General features: G+C 37.9%; 1 protein-coding gene across 5 annotated transcripts in view; it reads right to left on the reverse strand.

Moving 5' to 3' along the window:
- ST6GALNAC3 (ST6 N-acetylgalactosaminide alpha-2,6-sialyltransferase 3) overlaps nucleotides 1-18,732 on the reverse strand; it is a 215,317-nt gene that overhangs the window by 107,013 nt on the left and 89,572 nt on the right. For all 5 annotated transcript variants that reach the window (XR_006016480.1, XR_006016481.1, XM_042030448.1 and 2 more), the window contains exon 2: nucleotides 5,652-5,846. Coding sequence is in view for 2 of the 5 variants with exons in the window: in XM_042030448.1 (XP_041886382.1) it covers nucleotides 5,652-5,846 (195 nt within the window). In the remaining 3 variants the exon portion in view is untranslated. The remainder of the gene's footprint in view (nucleotides 1-5,651; nucleotides 5,847-18,732) is intronic.

Here is an 18,732-nt window from a genome sequence, read left to right on the forward strand (position 1 = left end):
TCCAGAGCTATTCTCCAAGTTTCTCTTCATAGTGTCATTTTCATCCATTACTAACAAAAGCAAAACAAACCTTCCCAGGTCGGTTGCTAGCTTTACATATTTTTAATATTTCTTACAAAAATGTCAGTCTTTTTGAAAAATTTTTCTCACTTCCCATATCTGGAGAAGAACTAATATTAAAACATTCACCACATTCTTTGCATTCCTCATGTATTTTTTAATTTAGTTTTTCAAGTTTTTTAAGCAGGTGGTCTCTCATGGTTGGTGCGGGTCCACCGTATGATTGCTTCTAACATGTTGACAACTATCTTATTGCCATTTTTGAAATTCTATGTGCCTTATCTTACAGTCACAGAGCACATCACAGCCCATATTTCTGCATGTTATGTTACTTTACCTCTACATTTCAGGTAATTTTTAAATGTACTTACTTTATTCTGTTTAAAAAAAAATAATAAAAAGGACAACACAGATATGTATAAGGTCTGCAAACTTCTCCTGTTTATATTCATATCTGTGGTATTTTATTTGTGGAAACCTCCACTCATTCCAGTCAAGTTCTACTACAGAAATTCTGGGAAAATGGAAAAAAAAGGAACCAGATTTAGGCCGTCCAGTCACAAGTGTTCGTAGCTGTGTGTGCCACAAGTGGTGAGCAATTAACGCTTGTACACAGGTCTGTTCAGGTTAGGGACAAAATGGTATGGGATAATATGAGCCAAATGTATTTCTTCAGTATCAATACAGTATTGATGAATTTTTCAGTTATGACAGGATTTTTTAAAAGTCTTAAGTGCTACAATGCACATTCCTTTTATCTAGCGCTCATCACTGTAAGGCAAGATTCTTCAATGTTCACGACACAAAGGCTCTTTGCTCCCTCAGAATTCATTTTAGAGGAAGCCATTAGATCTCACAGTTGCAGTTTAATGTAGGGATTTTAGGTCATCTCAGAACTTAGCCTTTTCCAAGAACGGTTTTAATCTTTGTTCAGTACTTGAATATACTTTTATAATTACGCTTCAAGTGTTATTGCAGCTATATTTCAGATTTTACGTATGAAGGAAAATGCTGTATTATTTTAATACTGATGGTAGAGTAAAAATCTATTCAATATTCACCTTTCATGAAGCACAATCAAATATCCAAGAACACTATTAGACTTGCCTAGCATAAAGTTTCAGACTGCTAATGGATTTTAAATTGATATCATAATGCTGCAATTTAAATACATGATGTTCATTAATTTTGCTAGAATTCTTTGTAGAGTAGGAATGGTATGAAAGAAGGAGGAAGGTTATATTTTCTCTACCTGCTTCTTTTTATCTGCTTCCCCATTTTTGATATACAAAAAGAGTCATTACATCAGCTTGACGTGGGTAGGGGGTGAAGTTCATTCCAATGACAGTAGGTTTCAATTAGGTAACTACTGTGGAGTTGTAGCAAATTAATATTTTTTATGAAAAAAAATCATCAGGAATAGGATAAAAATAACTAACACATGATAGGCATGACATTTCCTAAAGACAGATTTCATGGGACTTCTCACCAAAAATCCATAGGCACAAAGTGGAGGAAATAAGGGACGGAAAGGTCATCTTGCTCATACACCTCCTTCTCACTGAAAGGTCAAAATTCATGTATTGAGCAAGACAGCAATACTGCAAAACAGACAGGCACAATTTCCCACAAATCTCAAGGAGTGACCTCGGATGTGGATATTGAAAAGGGGAAAGAGATCACATCATGGAGGGCTACTACAAGATCCTTTTCTACTGAGGAGAGTGAGGGTGGGCTCTGGATGCAAATTTTCTAGGTGAAGAATCCTCTATTTCAGAAATATCTCAAAAGTGAAACTAAAATGTGTCTAGACATAATGGCCCGGTATATACAACACTTCACATCTATTTGTATTTCAAATCTAATATATTTACTGTACATAAAGACAGTTTTTCCAAAGCTGTTGCTATGGCTACAAATCAAGGAAACCATAGCAACAACCCTGTGTTATGTACAGCCTTAATTGCAGATTAAGTTATGTCTCTCTTTGCATTTTATATTAAATACTCACATACAATCTAGGTTTAGTAATCTTAAATTTTTTTCAGACTTTTTAATAATAAAAATTCCACAATATTACACTGTCAAGTCAAATACACAACACCCTTGAAATATGTCTTTACAGCATTATTCTGATCCTACCCAATAACAGCCACATCATTGTTTTTTGAGATAAACACTAATGTTCATATCATCATATTTCCTGATCTTTTTTAATACAAATGATTGATCACTACCACTTTAACCAAGTAATTGATTTTCCATCATCTCATAAGATTTTTCAAGTCTCATCCCACTAAGCCTTACCCGAAAACAAATCAGCTCCTTCTAACTTAGTATTTTATTGCTATGGATTAAAATTTTGGGGTTTGGGCCTTTTTTGGTTTGTTTTGGTTTTCCTTTTTCTTCAGAAAGTAAGCATGCAATAGAGACAGGAAAGGCAGAGTAGTAGTTCATTCTAGATTTTCTAGCTTCCCTGTCACTTCAGATGACTGACTGGGTTGGTGGCAAATGACCCTAGCTCCTCTGGTTCGCTGACCTTGTATATTCAAGTATTTAAGAACGCTGAGAAGTTGGGATCAGAGAGCCCTGGCATGCTGTATGCTGCCAGACTTTAGAGTGCACCCTGAGAGAACAGGTAAAGGAGAGCAGAACGAATGTGAAGAAAAGAAGAAGGATTTTGGAAGTGGCTGAGGAACAGGATGGAGTGCTATCAGACAGCAGGAGACAACGGTGGGGTGACAGGATTCAAAGGACACTCTAGGAGGATATGAGCACATCCAGCAGGTGTAAAAAGATTCCCTCAATAAAAGAGAAGAGAAAAAGCCAAAACTCACATCTTTAAAAGCCTTCTCTCCTATCCTCCCTTCCCTCACTTTATTTCCTGGTAATTCACAGCGGTATTGTTTCCCCACACCATTTGGTCCTTGCCCATTGACGAGACACCATGCATTCTATTTTGCAAAAAACTTGGCCACATCTGTTTGGGGCATTAGCTTGTCTCACAGAGTGGACTTTTCTGCTTATCTTACATACCACAGCAGCACAAAAACCTAGAAAATATAATCTTAATTTTATGAAATGAGCAGAAATTTGATGTATTTGACACAACAAAGCAATGAGTGATCAGTGCTTTTAATCTCTATGAATAATTGAGATTTTCTGGCTATTTTAATAAAAGTAGTATAAAAATGCTTATCTGACAAGGCAATCTGTGTTCTAAAAATCATAGTCTGAGAAAGCTATGAGTGTGAGTTAGGAACTGGGTAAAAGCTTTTCACATGAGCAGCACAACAAAAGTTCCCTCACACAGGGAACAATTAAGTCAAAAGTTAGTCCATTTACAATAAGCAAGCCATGTTCAGGTTCTTCATTATCATTTTAATTAGCAAATATTAACATAATCTGAAAATACGACAGGGAAAACAACTAAAATTACTAAGTTTAAGGAGTCCTTCATGACCTAAGCTAAATTGAGACAAATGTCTTACTACTCAATACCAGTCACCAACTTTCAGGACACTCCTTTCCATTTACTGTTAGAACTTCCAAGCGTGTTATCAAATTTAAGAATGAATTAAGGCCCTCATAAACTACTTCTAACCTCTGATGAAGGCAATGGTGAATAAAAATGTATCAGCAAGCTCCCCTCCTCTCCAGTTATCAGTTCAGACTGATAGTGATCAAGTGACCGTGGCAGCTCTACCTCATTCAGATTCCATGCCTGCCACTGTGCCAACAACCCAGGGACATGCAGAACATGCTGCCCTCTCATATCTAGAGGGATGAAGATGCTGGATGAAGCCTTAACCCTTTTGTGCTCAACAGCACCTCCCATTCCTTTCACTGGGACTACGATTCACATCTGAACAGTTTTCTTCTCAGGTGCTTGTCCTTTTTCTGCTTTATCGATAATGTACTTTGGCTTCCAAAATAGTGCTGGATCTTACAGGGACAGTGATTAAAAGCTACATAAGTTTAAAAGAAGCTGCCTCCTAAAAACTGCCTCTCATTCTGCTTTTTGTATTTAACCCACTAAAGGTAGGATAATAACTAGCTAGTCCAATACACTTCCAGGACTAAATACAATGAAGTGGTAAAGTATTTTCAGTCTCTATAAAAGCTGTTATGTAAATGAATTTCACTCATTAATAATTGCAATTTTGTAGAAAAAAATAACTAGCAGTTAGTGGAAGTCTGATAGTATTTCTCATGACTGACAGTGCTATAACTGATCACAAACTACAGAAAGAGTTCATTTTTTATGTTACCTTATTTTGAAAGTTTCCACTTTACAAATACTACAAAGAGAGAGGAAAAGTCTGAAGAAAATGCACCACCAAAACCCAACAGTGGCTCTAGAAATTTTGACAACTAAGACACTTTAAAGCAGGAGTCCCTGTAAAACTTAATTTTGTCAGACAAGTATTTTTATCACAGAGCAAGTATTCTGCAAAGCAGATACACATCTATCGTGGCCGGGTTGGGGTCTGTGGCTCAGACCTGGGAAGCCGTGACCGACCCAGAGAGAGCGTCCTGCAAGGGACAGTCCCCCCGAGGTCTGCGGTGTTCCCTCAGCCGCCGGGGTGCCTCCGCAGAGGGGTGCCTGTCTCAGCAGGCTGTCAGCTCTTTAGTGATTCACTGAGAGTGATTTCAGCTCTTGCTCTGTGAGGCAACCCCAGGCCAGACCAGGAGGAGAGAGATGAGAGGCTCCTTTGGCGGTTCCGCATGGGGCAGCTTTATTTGTCCTGCGCCCCACAAAGGGTAGGCTAGGGACGAGCTCTCCGATCTCTAAGGGAGAACAGGGTAGCTCTTATAGGGATACGAGGGTGGGTGTGAGAGGGTAGAAGCCAATGGGTTACAAAGAACCTACCTAGGGTCTCCCAGAGGCTCATGGTTCCGTTTTTCTCTCACCCTCACCAGGAAGTGCTGCCTTTTCCAAGGGGATCTTACTGGGAGGTAATGCAACCTCCTTATCTCAGCAGGCCTCCCTCCAGGGCAGGGGCTCGGCACACCCCACACACATCAATGAGTTTTAAAGTACAGAACGGAAATACATACCTGGCTTTGAAATAGCTATGAAGTATTAACACAATACATCCAGCAAAATCCAGTAAACCTCCAGCTTTACACATTTTCTAGACTCATATATGCTCATTTAACAAATCACTCCCTTTTCTTCTTTCATGCCCATATAGACACAAATAAGCTACTTCTTCTTTGGGAAGCCTAGGCAAAATTAGACATTTTTAGGACCTTATTACAACAAACATGAGAAAATTTCCATTTGCATTAGAGGGACTGAAAGATTGAAATTAATCTGAAAGATTTTCTTGTTTGTATAAACAAGTTTTCACTCAATCAAGGGTGATTTTGAGGCCAGTTCACTGCTCTCTCCACTGCATACATGACAGAAATTTTTAAAATTTCTAAAGTCATTTAAGTGGTAGCAGATTTCTAAAATAGCCACTTTGCTCAGAAACACTCTTGCTCCGTTTTCACACTGGGCAGGTTGTAAAAAGTATTAGATGGAATTGGAGAAAAAGAAACCTACTGGTCCATTTTGCCGGGCTGTTAAAACCAGGTCTTACCTCTTGTGTTTTTACATTTATATATCCATAATGAGTTCTCAGAGGCTGCCTTTGGCCATTAGAAAATGGGATCCACTTGACACTGGTTTGTCCAAAGCAGTTTAGGATCAAAGGGAAAGTTACTTCATTTGTGAGACGAACGATGATCAGACAGAGGAATGCTGCAATGAAACTCACAGCAACAACGGACTTTCTCTGTAATGAAAAGAAGAAAGGAAATAAATTATTAAAGTCTAGAGTCAATTTTAATTTTAAAATACATATCTTCAATTGTAGGATGAAGGAAAAACACTTGAGAAAGCTTTATGTGAAATTATTCCTCTGGTAGTCACCTTGCTGCAGGAGCACAAGGAGGCAGGTGACTGGATTGTTTTATTTCAATAAATTTGCATTTCAGAGATTTGCAGAGTTTCTTTTAGAACTGGTTGCAAATGAGCCAGTTTTGCTCACAAAAAACCAGCCTTTTTTTTAAAGTTTCAAAAAACATCTATCAGCTTTAAATTTAATTTGCATTTGGAATGAAGATTTTAAATAAACATCCACACCAAAGTCTCCACTCAAAATCATCAGTTCTCTAGACATGACAATACACAAAAGGAAAATGTCATCTGCAGTGACACCACACAAATTTTACTGGAAAGATTACCATCACTGCAGATCATTCCAGGCAACAGAATTCATGCTCTAGCTTTAAATACTGTAGAATAAATTGTTGGTGAAGTCAGCACCACATTCTGCCTTATTCCAGGTTCATGAATTTACAAAGTAAGGCATTATTATCTTGGACAAGATGACCTCCATTAAAAATATGTACCAGATCTGAAGCCTGTATCTAATTAATTAGTCTTTCCCTTTCACCTCTACCCCATCCAGTTGGTGGACAGGAGAACGTAACCATAGAAAGACCACAACTTTTTCCCTGGGTAACTCCCCAGTCTGCAGGTGAAAAACTTGTAAGAAATAGGATGTTCTCCTTATTTTTAGCTGTTTTTTTTAATACTGCAGTCAATTACTTCCAGACAAATTACTTAAGGACAAAACATGTTAGTCGGGATGTGTAAAGATTCTAGGTAACGATACTCTATCAGAAAGAGTATTTTCACGTTTTCCCTGAGGGAATGAAACAATTATCATTTACAGGTGTTTTTACTGTACTTTAATTACATTCTAGGTTTACCTAATTTGCCACAGTTTAATTACTCTACTGAATGTAATTCTATCATTCTAAACAGTAACACTTACAGAAAATACAGGGGAAAAAAAGTCATTTGCCTAAGGGCCTATACATGAATGTATAATAACACTTAATGCTGGATGACAGGATCTGATCACCCCAATTCCCATCTACAAATACCACCAACTAACCAGCACAGATCACATTTCACACCACTCATTTTGCACAATGGCAATAAGACCACACGTGATACAATGGTAAAGGCAATCTCTCATTGAAACCAGGTAAGATGAATCTGTTCTTTGCACAACAGTGAGAATCACAACGAGCCCACAGCAAATTCAAAGGTATGTTACAATATTCCCCCACACAAGAGTTTAAAAAAATAGTCCATTGCAGGGGTCAATTGCATGGCTCTGTGTTCTGATGTATTGGGAGGTTACAATTTACAAGATAAAAGCAATGAGAGACTGGGCTGGAAAACTTGGGTGAATGAGGTCACCGTGAGGAGAAAAGGAAGGGGAGGATGAAGAAGTATTGTGGCAGTGTGATTCAGTGAGGAACCTCAGTCAGCTAATGGCTGTGCAATGTAAAATTAAACCCAGCAAATCTTCAGAGGGCAGCGCAGCAGCCACAACCCAATCGCAGCTTTCAGAATTCATGGAAGCCACTGCACTTTTCATCATCTGCATTATAACAGATTTACATTAAATTGCAATAAAATGGCTGGGGAGCACTTCTGTGTCACTTCTCTTTGTAGCAGATGGAGTCAGAAACATTTAGCTATATATCAGAGACTTGTAAGTGCTAAGAGCAGCCAAGATGTGCAGTGCAAGTCATAATCATAAAGCAATGAGAGGGAGCATGGATTAGTCATATTATTTATTGCAAATCAGAATTAAAATACTGCAAATATTTAAAGGGGAATTTAGAGTCTCATTCCAATACATGAGCATGTTTCAATCAAAACATGCACAGCAGGAAGCAAGATTGCTGCCCTATATGATGCTACTACCTGATTTCCACATATCCTATCTCCTGGTTTATTGAATACCACTTTTTACTTCCTTTATTTTGTGCAGATCTGTTCTGAACTTGAAAACATTTCTATCAGCTTTATGTGCTTCTCACACGAAGTAGTTCTAAACAGCCCTTGCCCTGAGAGGAATTCAGATTGCGTAGCTAGATTTCTTGGCCTTCACTAGGATGCTGCCTGATTTTTATATTTCTTTTCTTTAAATGCACTGTACTACCAGATAAAAGAAAAATTGTGGCCTTCTTTTATTTTTTTATGTAAGAAAATATTGTTTGAAAAGGAAAACAGGAAGGATTTTTCTCTGTGTGTTGCTTAGCCAGAAAGAATCCGCAGTAATGAGAACATTCAAATGAGAGAAAGGAATTGTTACAACAGAAAGGAATTAAGGAATCTTTTAAAATTGTTTTTGGGGAAGAAAAAAAAATCTAGCCATATGCAAACGCAATGTTTACTTATCAACTTGTACAAAGGACGTTCATATTAAGTATTCAGTTCCCCTGCAATTTTTGTTGAAGGCATGAGATCCAACAATAGGCATTCTCTGTGGGAAAGACTACTGCAAATTGGCATTTCAGTGCCTCTATAAATTTCACTGTAAAAATATTAAAAAACACCAAAGCACATATTTCCAGGAGTTTAGCCTTCTTAAAGCAACAAGTAAAGAAGTCAGCTCAGTGGCCACGAGTATTCTACAGGGCGCTTCGAAAAGTAACTCGATTCCCTTAAGTCCCTATGTTCTTTACCTGCTCATTAAAAAAAACAAACAAGACAACAGCAAAACAACCAAACCCCAGTGCTATTTGTCATTAAGTGCTTCTTGTAAAATCTTCTTTACTGCAGATAAATGGATTTTGTCATTGGTCCTCTGATAAAACTTAAAATTTAGCATTTGAGACTCCAGAAATTCTACATGTCATTAGGATATGACAGTCTGAAGCTATATATAGGGATGAATATCAAATTGAAATTTGTCTCAAAGTTTGTCTGCATCAACATTTTAAATACTCACACATCCTACCATTTGGGAGAGCTAACCAACACTAATTAGTAAGTCAGCAGAGAAACAAATCTTATTCCTTCTTAATTTTCAGTTCTCATGAATGCAAATAGTCTCCTAACAAAAGAAATGTTTCTCTAACATGGGCATATCCTCTATATAAATCTCAATCATTCTTTATATTTTTTTAAGCTAATTTAATGTAGACATTTTGATATTGACAACATTTACATAAGAAAGGTATATTCAGTTATAAACACCTTTTAAATGTTCCCCATTTTTCACATACTCAGTGAGGAGTACACAGTAAGACATATGTTAAAGAGTTTCTTAGCTGGATGGCTTGCATGGTATATTAGCTTTTGTTACATTTTATTTCATTCACTATAGTAGCTGACTAGCCTAGATGACAGTGGCAAGAACAAAATTACTCTTCTCATGAATACAGGATCCTACAGCAGAAGAGGGAAGGAATTTACCTTTTGTTAATGAAACGAAGTCTACCTACAGGCTCATTCCCAGTGTAAAAAAGAAAAAAAAAAGTGGTAGAAGAGGAGAAACAGGAGAAACTTTGATATCAGAGTACATGAACTGTGATACCTGAGACCGCACAGGGCCAAAAGCACACACTGGAACTAAACAGGTTCTTCTAATTCTTTTTACTTAATCCCCACAACAGCATCATCCCACTTGTGTTGTCAGTTATTTCTCCAGCACCAAGCTCATTCTGTCTAGTATATCAAAATCAGTAAGTAGTAGGCATGAATCACATTTCTAAGGCTTCAGTTTATATCTATGTTGTTAAAATAAGAATTGAAATAAAAACAGGAGTATCATACTACTCTGCTGGATAGAATTTAATTAGAACTTCATGGAAATTAAACAATAACTACTTTCAGAGGTATAAATATATGTATTTGACAACATGGTCCCTAGCACTATTTATATGCTTCATATAATCTAGTTTTGGCTATTTACCAGTGCCAGGGTGATTCATTAGTTTCAGTTTGGCAGGAACTTGACAGTCTGAGCAAGTTTTAGTCATTTTTCTTTTATAATCTGTTAAGAAGTGTGAGATGACAAGATCGTTTTTTTATAGTTCAATAATGCCTGACAGAATAATAAGACACAAACATTTTTTTGTGTTGTATACAGTTGTCTAGGAGGGAGGGACGAAGGAAATATTTCCAGCATAGGAAGATAATTTCTTAAGCTGTAAATTTTACTGAGATCTGTACTAAGTATCTTTATTCTACTTTTTAGCCAGAGCACAGCACCCTGCCACTTGGCATGTATTATATAGCAGAGACTATCAAACCACTTCACAAGCAGGAATAAATCCCCATCGTAGTGAGTTTAACAGTAAAAACCCATTTCACAGGTGCATAAACTGAGGCTGAAAGCAACTTCACTAAGATCACAAAGAACTCACCAGAAGGAGATTTTTACTTAACTCCTAAAGTTTCATTCTAGAACTATTTTGTTTTTCAGGCTTATCATATCTATTAAAAGTAACTGCCTGAATTTGTTAAAAGACAAAGTTGAATATGATATTATGGAAGATTCCAGTAAAGTACCGTAGGAACCATGCCCCAAAGAGTAATTGCAAATAAACCTTTTTTCATAAATTGACTTTTTACAGTACTCATTCTTTCTGTTATTTTTATAGATACATGGCAGCACCGAGCTTGGAAGGACAAATGAAAGGTAAAGACTTATGTGAGGGCTTTGGGTCTCTAGATGACACAATATGCAGTAATATTGTATTATTTTCACAATACCTACCTTTACAGGCACAGTGAGTAACTCAATCACTTTTTTAATGTCTCTGCACATTGTACTACTCTTATTATAGGACTGATGCAGGGTTTCAGTTTTTACTCAAGTATAATACCAATTGAAAACAATAATGGCTACACTTACTGAGTTTGTTTCATTTTTTAGACCTCTATATGTAAAAAATAGTTTTATTTAATTTTCTCTTTTATAGTCTAGAGCATCCCATTTAAGTGCTACTTTCTGTTACGACAGAGCATTAAATGAAATTCTTTCAGCACTCTAGTTCAGTATACCTTACTGATTTCACTGGTATTGGAAAAAAAAATGCCTTCCAGCTCTTTCTTTTGTCCTGAAACTCCCTCTAACAGGGCTGTGGAAGAGATAATCAAGCAGGGGTCCTAGAAGTTTTCAAAGAGAGAGTAAGACTATATAGCAAAGATCCTTCTAGAAAGAGTCATGTGTCAAACATCATTTGCATAAAATCGGTAGCTGAAGATTTACTTTCTTCTCTTCCAGAAGTGAAAGTTAACCTGAATATGTTCAAAGACTCCACAGGAGATTGCTGTCAGTGTTTCTCTCTCAGGAGGAAAGAAGAAAGCAGGTAGGGGTTATATCACAAGTAAGATCTGGTTTTGCTTCAAAAACCAGTAAAATTAAGATTAAAGCAACTTCTTTGTTGTTTTTTCTGGAAAAGGACATCTTTGCTAAACTGGAATGTAAGCAGCCAGGAAGCTGAGAATTAAGAGCAAAAATGAAGTTCAGCAATAAAGAAGTAAGGCCAGAAACGCAGAGTACCTAAAAATAGATAGAAGAGATACAATGAAAGAAACATGTGAGTTTTACGCTGAAGAGTGCTTCTTGTAAGAAGGCACCCTGAATCAGGACAGTGTTTTAGGAGTATGGTGTTTAAAAAGGCATGAATAGAAGACACATTACTTCTTTCAGCCTTCTCTGCAGGAGCACTGGCCTTTTCTATAGCTAAGGCAGCTCAAGGGCTCTCAAAACACAGCTCATTGTACCTCTTGTGTTGTTGTCATTTGTTAAAAACCTGTTACATAATCCAGTTTTCAGGATGATTCACATTGCACGGGTGGTGTGTCTAGGTTTGTAGCAGCTCACATGTTCATACATATCTCATTAGAGCCAAAACTCTGTAGAATGGGTTCAGGCTTACTGGGGTAAGACCTGAGCAATGAACAAAATGGGAATCAGCACAGTCCAAATAATTGATGTAGCAGCAGCAGTCTGTATTAAAAACCTTATATAAGAGATAATCCTCCTATATGTAAACTCCTATTATTAATTAGTCTCAGGTAACTGCACAACTTTATTACATACAGCATTCCCATCAGAAAGAGCACACTTATTTAGGTAATAATATGAAATTATGTAAGGTGAAGAACTTCCAAGTTTCAAGGAGTAATTGTTGAAGTATTTTGAAGGCTGTCCATATGCCATCATGCATAAGAAATCACTACATTTGAAAAGCCCCAATGATTCTGAGCCCTTCAAATTGGAAAGCATTGCCAGATTTCAGGAATTGTTTTGTCTCACTATTCCCTCTTGCCCTAAACTCAAAGCCTGATAAGAAGGAGAATTTATTTGTCTGGAGATACTCTTATCCCTTCAGGCTCTCCAGCACTTTGAGCTCCCCACACCCTACAGTGACTGTTCCTGCTATTCATTTCATGTCTACTCAAAGCTGAATCTGTGCTTCCTGCAGCAGTCTCCTCCTGGCCCAGGGTTCCCTATGCAAGCAGCCCCTACTCAACCAGGCACAAACACATCATTAGCACAGCCCCAGTCTCACACACCACAAGGTCGCAGTACCACCAAAGCAACCTAAACTTCTGAGCAAGGCATGCCTTTGGCTCATCTGCTCCTTGATTTTATACTGCAGCTGAAAGCTGTCCAGTAATTTAAAAGATCTATCCCCATAAAATCCCCATGGCAGCAAAGCACACTTTAAATAAGCTTGTTGATTTTTCATTCTATAAGATCTGTTAAGAATATTTAATCTAAAACTGCAGTTACTGATTCACTGATGTCCTTCACAATGACAGTGAACTTCATCAGTAGCTGTAGATGCATATTATATAAACTAATATAGTCTCTGCATGATAAAATAGTATTTAAAAGGAGAAAAAAAGAAAAGCCTCTGCAGTACAGCTCTCAAATGGTGATCTGGGGGTTTTTTTCTGGTGCTGGATTATTGCCCAGCTCTTCTTATCAATACCTTGGCAAGCTTTCAGACACACACACAGGCTGACATACGCTTCCGTATAATAGAACTGCTGGTACAAGAATTTGTGGTCTTTCAGCTTGGCAGTTGGGTGTTACTACTTATTGAAGCAGTACCTGATTGTAGCAGTTTTTCACCTGCTGAGAAAAAGTTCAAAGAAAAAAACACGCTTATGCGAGTATTAACTCTTATCCTGCCAGATATACCTCACCTAGATGACCTCTCTCTCTCCTCTCGAGAAATATATAAAGATCCATGATCAGCAACATCCTAAGACTGAATCTACAACTGAGGGATTTTCATAAGCATTCTGAAAGACACTCAACTGCTACCAACATTTTCATGAAAATCCCTTTCAAAAAGTTGATTCTTTCAACCAGAAGTAGACTAAAAAATGCATAAACCAGTAGAAAAACAACAACAAAAAGCCCCACAAATGCATCCAGAAAGATTCTTAGAAGACAATAAAATACCAGCAGACCTCTGGTCAGCAGGTCTTTATACTTGAAAAAAGATGTAGTTATTAAAAGTCTATTGCATTTCTTTGCTATTCTATATGAAATACCAGAAATGCTCAATTTCTTGTTTCAAAAACCTCACAGGAAAGGTAATGTGATGGCTTCTAAAGTGAAAGTGAAATAAATTCAATTTTTGCTCACAGCAGTAAAATCATTAGTGTGATTGGTATGCAGCAGGAGGAATGGATGTTAATCACATACCTGTATGTTTAGTAAATACTACACTGGGATGTAACCTCTGGAAGTACTAAATTCTAGATAAGAAAGAAAATAATAATCAGAAAAATAAAATTAAACATTTGACAGCAGCCCAGGGGCAGAAGAAATGAAAGTAAATAAAATGTTGTAACAACCCCACATTCTCAGGCTGCACATCTGTGAAGAAAATGCCTTTTGCTGGAAACCTTCACTTGCCGGCAGCTCACTTCTGCCTGCGGGGGAAAGTTTATGCTACAGAGCAAAAACTGCATAACCAGAAATTCACACAAATGAAATGTAATTGCCTATCACCATCTGGACAAGCCCAGACTTTCTCCACTGAATTTTCTTCTGTAAAGATGCCACACTGGACTTGAAATTAACAAAAAATTGACACCATGCCTCTATTTCCTTCTAAAAGCCATTTAACACTGGAAGACAAAAGAGATCTTGCCCAGGCTGTTACTTGGCAAGACTCTTGCTCTGGCCCTTCACACCAGCTTCATCCCACACTATTCTTTGGTAGGACAGCACTTCTGGAAAGTTGCTCTGGATGCTCTCTTGGCCAGTTTATGCAATGCACCTGCTGCTCTTAAGCATGAAAAGAAAAACAGAAGCAGGGAATCACTACTGATTTTAGTCTTGCACCCTCCTCACCAGCCAGGGCACCCTAACACAGTGGAGTTGAACGCCTTCTCCCAGACACAGGGATGAAAACCCTGTTTAGTGTGAGGAGCCATAAGGACTCTTTAAGGTCTGGCTGAATGAAAGGCTGGCTTTGCTCTGAAATATAAAAATATACAAGTGCTAGACACCTCCTTCACCAGGCAAAGGTCCAAGTTCAGAGAGCAGAGAAAGAAGTTTTTACACATTGGTCTTCTTTAAAAAAAAAAAAAAGAGGGCAACTGAATTAGAAAGAAGCTGTTCTTAAGCAGAGATGATGCACTTCAGCCAGGCTGTAGGAGATCCTTTGTAATCTCTTCTCTTTTTTTCCTTTTGCTTCTTTTTTTTCCTTTTACATTTGACCAAGAGACACTCCAGCACAGCTGTAGGAATGTTGTCCTGGGTTGGGAGGAGGCAAGAGCAGCCTTTATGGACAGCCTTTTACACAAAGCAGGGAAACCTGGGCTCAAAATTGTTTTGGCAGTTTGTTTTCCATCAGACATGGAAATCTCCCCGTTTACTTCGGATAAACCTGTTCCAGCCCACTTCATCCATACATAACTGCCACATACGTCATCAGAAAAGCAAAATGTATTATTCAATGCCTCCAAGCATTGTCTGCTCCTGGCATGTTGAGTAACATTCCAATAGGCTTAACCATTTATAGCTGATAAAAAGCACGACCTAATTACAGAGAAGTCTTGGCTGAAACCAGCTATTTTGTAATGGGAATCTGAAATTTTCTGCCATATAGCTGGACACATGCTACTTTTAGTGAGGGGAAAAAACACTCTCCCAGCTTAATTCTTGTTCTTTTCTGGATAGTGTTTTCTTTATTGGAAGCTTAGAAAAAGGGGTTGGGGAAACAAAAAAAAAAAAAAAAAAAAAAACAAAACAAAAAAAAAAAAAACCACCAACCAAAAAGCAGGATACCAGCATGGCAGAATCCTCTCTGAGGACTTAAAACCTTCAGGGCACCAAATCTTTGAGCAAATGCAGGCACGTGAAGGATGTGGGATTTGCATTAGGCTCCATTCTGCCTAAGGAGTCCATGTTCCAGCATAAGAGCAATACACTATAGGACACTGATGGAATAGGGTCAGGGCTTATGGGGTGTGTTTGGATGAAGACATGCAGAACCCAGCCTGGCACTTTTAGTGGAAACATTAACGATCATATTATTATCACAGCACTACAGAACAGAGCTTTTCATCTAGGATGCAGATCAGCTGTGTTAAACACTGCATGCTCATAGCAGCACATCCAACTATTTTATGATCCCAATGAAAAATAGGAGGCAGGCCTACATGTTAAATTGCACTGAGCAATGCAGTGTCTGTACCAACACAGAGGGGCAAATGACCTGTACATTTTTGGCAGAGAGATTTCTTTCAGGTAGTGGCATGATCTGCCCCTGCTTTACTCACTTCTGTTCATACAATTCCAGGAAAATGTTGCAAACCAGCAGGAACTTAAACAGCATTTCTTGCCTATTTAATACAATTGTATTCCTTCTACAGGAAGGAGTCTGTTCATTATTCATCCTTAGATATGAGCAAGAGGTTATCAGAAGCCACCACAAGGGAGACTCTCCAGATAGCAAAGAATATGCAGCATTGCAGTTACAAAACACCACAACTGCTCACATACTGCTCAAGCAGTTGATGACATATCCCTCTGTCGACTGGGGAGCTCCTTAAATCAGGGCACTGAAACTCAATAAAAGCACTGATCAAGGTAGTGCCCTCAACTTAATTATGAGCTTTATTGATCATGTCTCCTCTTTACAAAAAGAGGTAAAAAAGCAGGGCATGGCATGGGAAGGTAACCACAAAGCACTGAGCTGCAGTGGGACATGGCAGAACAGATTCCTAGGAGTGGGAAAACTTTGCCTTTTGTGCTGATCTGTCACTTCTAGGAATTAGGAAACCATTTTTATACAAACTACTTTTCATCAGAAGGAAGCAAAACACAATTTCATATTTACAATAAAATCCATTATCTGAGCCCTATTTTGTGAATACATGCAGTTGAATGGCACCCAAAAGCCACAATCAGGAGTCAATCTCCATTGTGATAAAAGCTGTAAATTCTCTGGATTCATTATTTCTGCACAGCATCTCAATAGGAGCTAGAGAAAATCGTAAAAATTGATAGGTTTCCAAACGAAATTCTTCCAAGCAGTAAAGTTTAATCTCCCACTGATCTGTTATCCTGATAGAATAGTACAGGGACGGTAACATATACATCCTACCCAAACACACATTCCATCACCGTATCACGCTCCTCTCACGCTGGGTGAGCTAACTGAATTGAACTTGACCTTCAAAGCCCTTGGAATGCAACAAAATATCTCTGTTTTCTGACATTTATGGGTGGCTTTTCTGCATGGCTGCTTTTATTGCCTGGAAAATAATGGCGAAAGCCGTGTGTACAAACCCACTACAAACACTGACATACCACATGAAAGGAAGATTTATTCAGTGTAGATTACTCCAGAGCTAATCTAATCAAATCAAACTTTTACATTTTTAAAGAAGATCAAAAATTCATAGAGTTAGCATTTCAATACAATAGATATATATTACAGCTTTATTTTAATCTGCAAGTGTAATTGAACTGATTTGGATTTTCTGTGCTTTTATTTTTGCTTAAAAAAGCTTTATGTGTTTCATATGAAAATGCATCATTGAACCAGCATATGCACAAGAAAAACCCCATGAAAAAATTCGTACAGAAGATTATCAATCTCTGTCTAATAAGGCTTAGATAAAAACACGTTTGGACATGATTCTACATTAAAACGAAAAGTACTAGATGTGGAAATGCAAATATATCCTATTTGTGGCTTTCTTAAACTTAAAAGAAACCACTCCTAGCCACTCTATCAGAGCTGACCCAGAACATTTTGATGGAAGAAATGTGACACAATTGGGCACCTAGCACAGTTTTCCATCCTTCAGTCCATCAAATACAGAGAGACTGTCATGTGTCAGAAATTATTTCAAACCTCTGGTTCCCTGTATCCACATTTTACTCATTTGCATGCAAGAAACAAGCAAAAGTAATACAAAACTCCAAAACATTCAAATGGAGTTTAATTTTTGTATAAAACATAATAAAGACATAATCTACTGTACAGGTACTTTGTTCTATGCCAGCATATCCAGCTACCTGCACCAAACAAAGCAAACGGTGGAATTCTGTTCCTCCTTCATATAAAGATATCTCTAATTAATTTAAAGGACAGCAAAAGAAAGCCAGAAGCACAATTAAATTTGAACAGGAACAGTAAGAAAAATATAATTTTTGATTTTTTTGTATCCTTTCCCAGGGCCTTTGTGTATGAGTTATTCAATTTGCACGCTCAGGATCCCTCAGCTCCACTTGAGCCATGTCTGGTGTCAGCAAACCCAGCTTATGAGTGTTCTTGCTGACATCTGTGGGACCCAATATTGCACCTCTATAGCTTACATAGCCACAGGGAAACTTCCTGAGGTGCCAGCTGTGCAAGCCTTGACCTGGATATGAACAAATTCTCATCTTCATTTTTGCTGCTGGTGCAGGAAGCAGGTTCTGCCCACAACTTTTCTGTAGGATATGAATCTCTCCCACACACTAACAGCCCTGAGGCCATATATTTTCAATCATCTTTAACACCAATCTGGTCTAAAGCAGTAGAATAAGGCCATTCAAACCTTAATGAACACATCACAGTGTCCCAGAGGTTCGAGGAGGGCTTTTTCCTTTCCAGCAGGGAAGCTGCCAGAGACACCAGTGAGATTAAATAATGTGCCCCACAACCCTTTGTAAGTACCAGGCAAAGATGAGTTTTCCTGAAGTTCATTTAGAACCAGAATCATACTCAGTTATTTCTAAAAATAGATCCTAGATACTTCAACATCTATGATATTCAAAAACCATGTATATATAATGAATGCAGGAATGCTACTCTTACACTTACTGTTTCATCTGTTTTAGTGTTTTCCATTATTCCTCTCGAAGGTCTTCACTTTTAGATAGCAGTTACCAGTTTTTATCTCTACCCCAGTGCTGGTTAGGCAGCAGCAGTTACCAACACAAGAAGGAATCTGCACAAAATACCCGACTGCCCTGCAGCCACATGTTGCTGACCATCTTTCATTGTGCACACATTCTCTGTCAGAATATTTGGGTCTGTAGTAGTTTGCCAGTCATTACAAGTTATGAGAGTTTATGATATGTTCCAGACAATAAAAGTCATAAAATCTGTCCCAGTGCTCTGAAAATAAAGCAGCATAAGATTTTTTCAGTGAACCACTGAGTCTTCTAGCCATAAATCTCAACAAATAATGCTGTTTGTTTAAACTAACATCACTATACAGATTAATGAGACAAGTTGTCCACCAGTCAGGGGAGGAACACAAAGATGCATCCTAACTTATATTTCCAGGTTTATTCATGTTAAGTGTTATATAATATGACATTCACACAT

This window comes from Corvus kubaryi, unplaced genomic scaffold (genome assembly GCF_017639235.1).
Source record: "Corvus kubaryi isolate FWS band 111438036 unplaced genomic scaffold, C.kubaryi_AGA036_p1.0 37334, whole genome shotgun sequence".
NCBI lineage: Eukaryota > Metazoa > Chordata > Aves > Passeriformes > Corvidae > Corvus > Corvus kubaryi.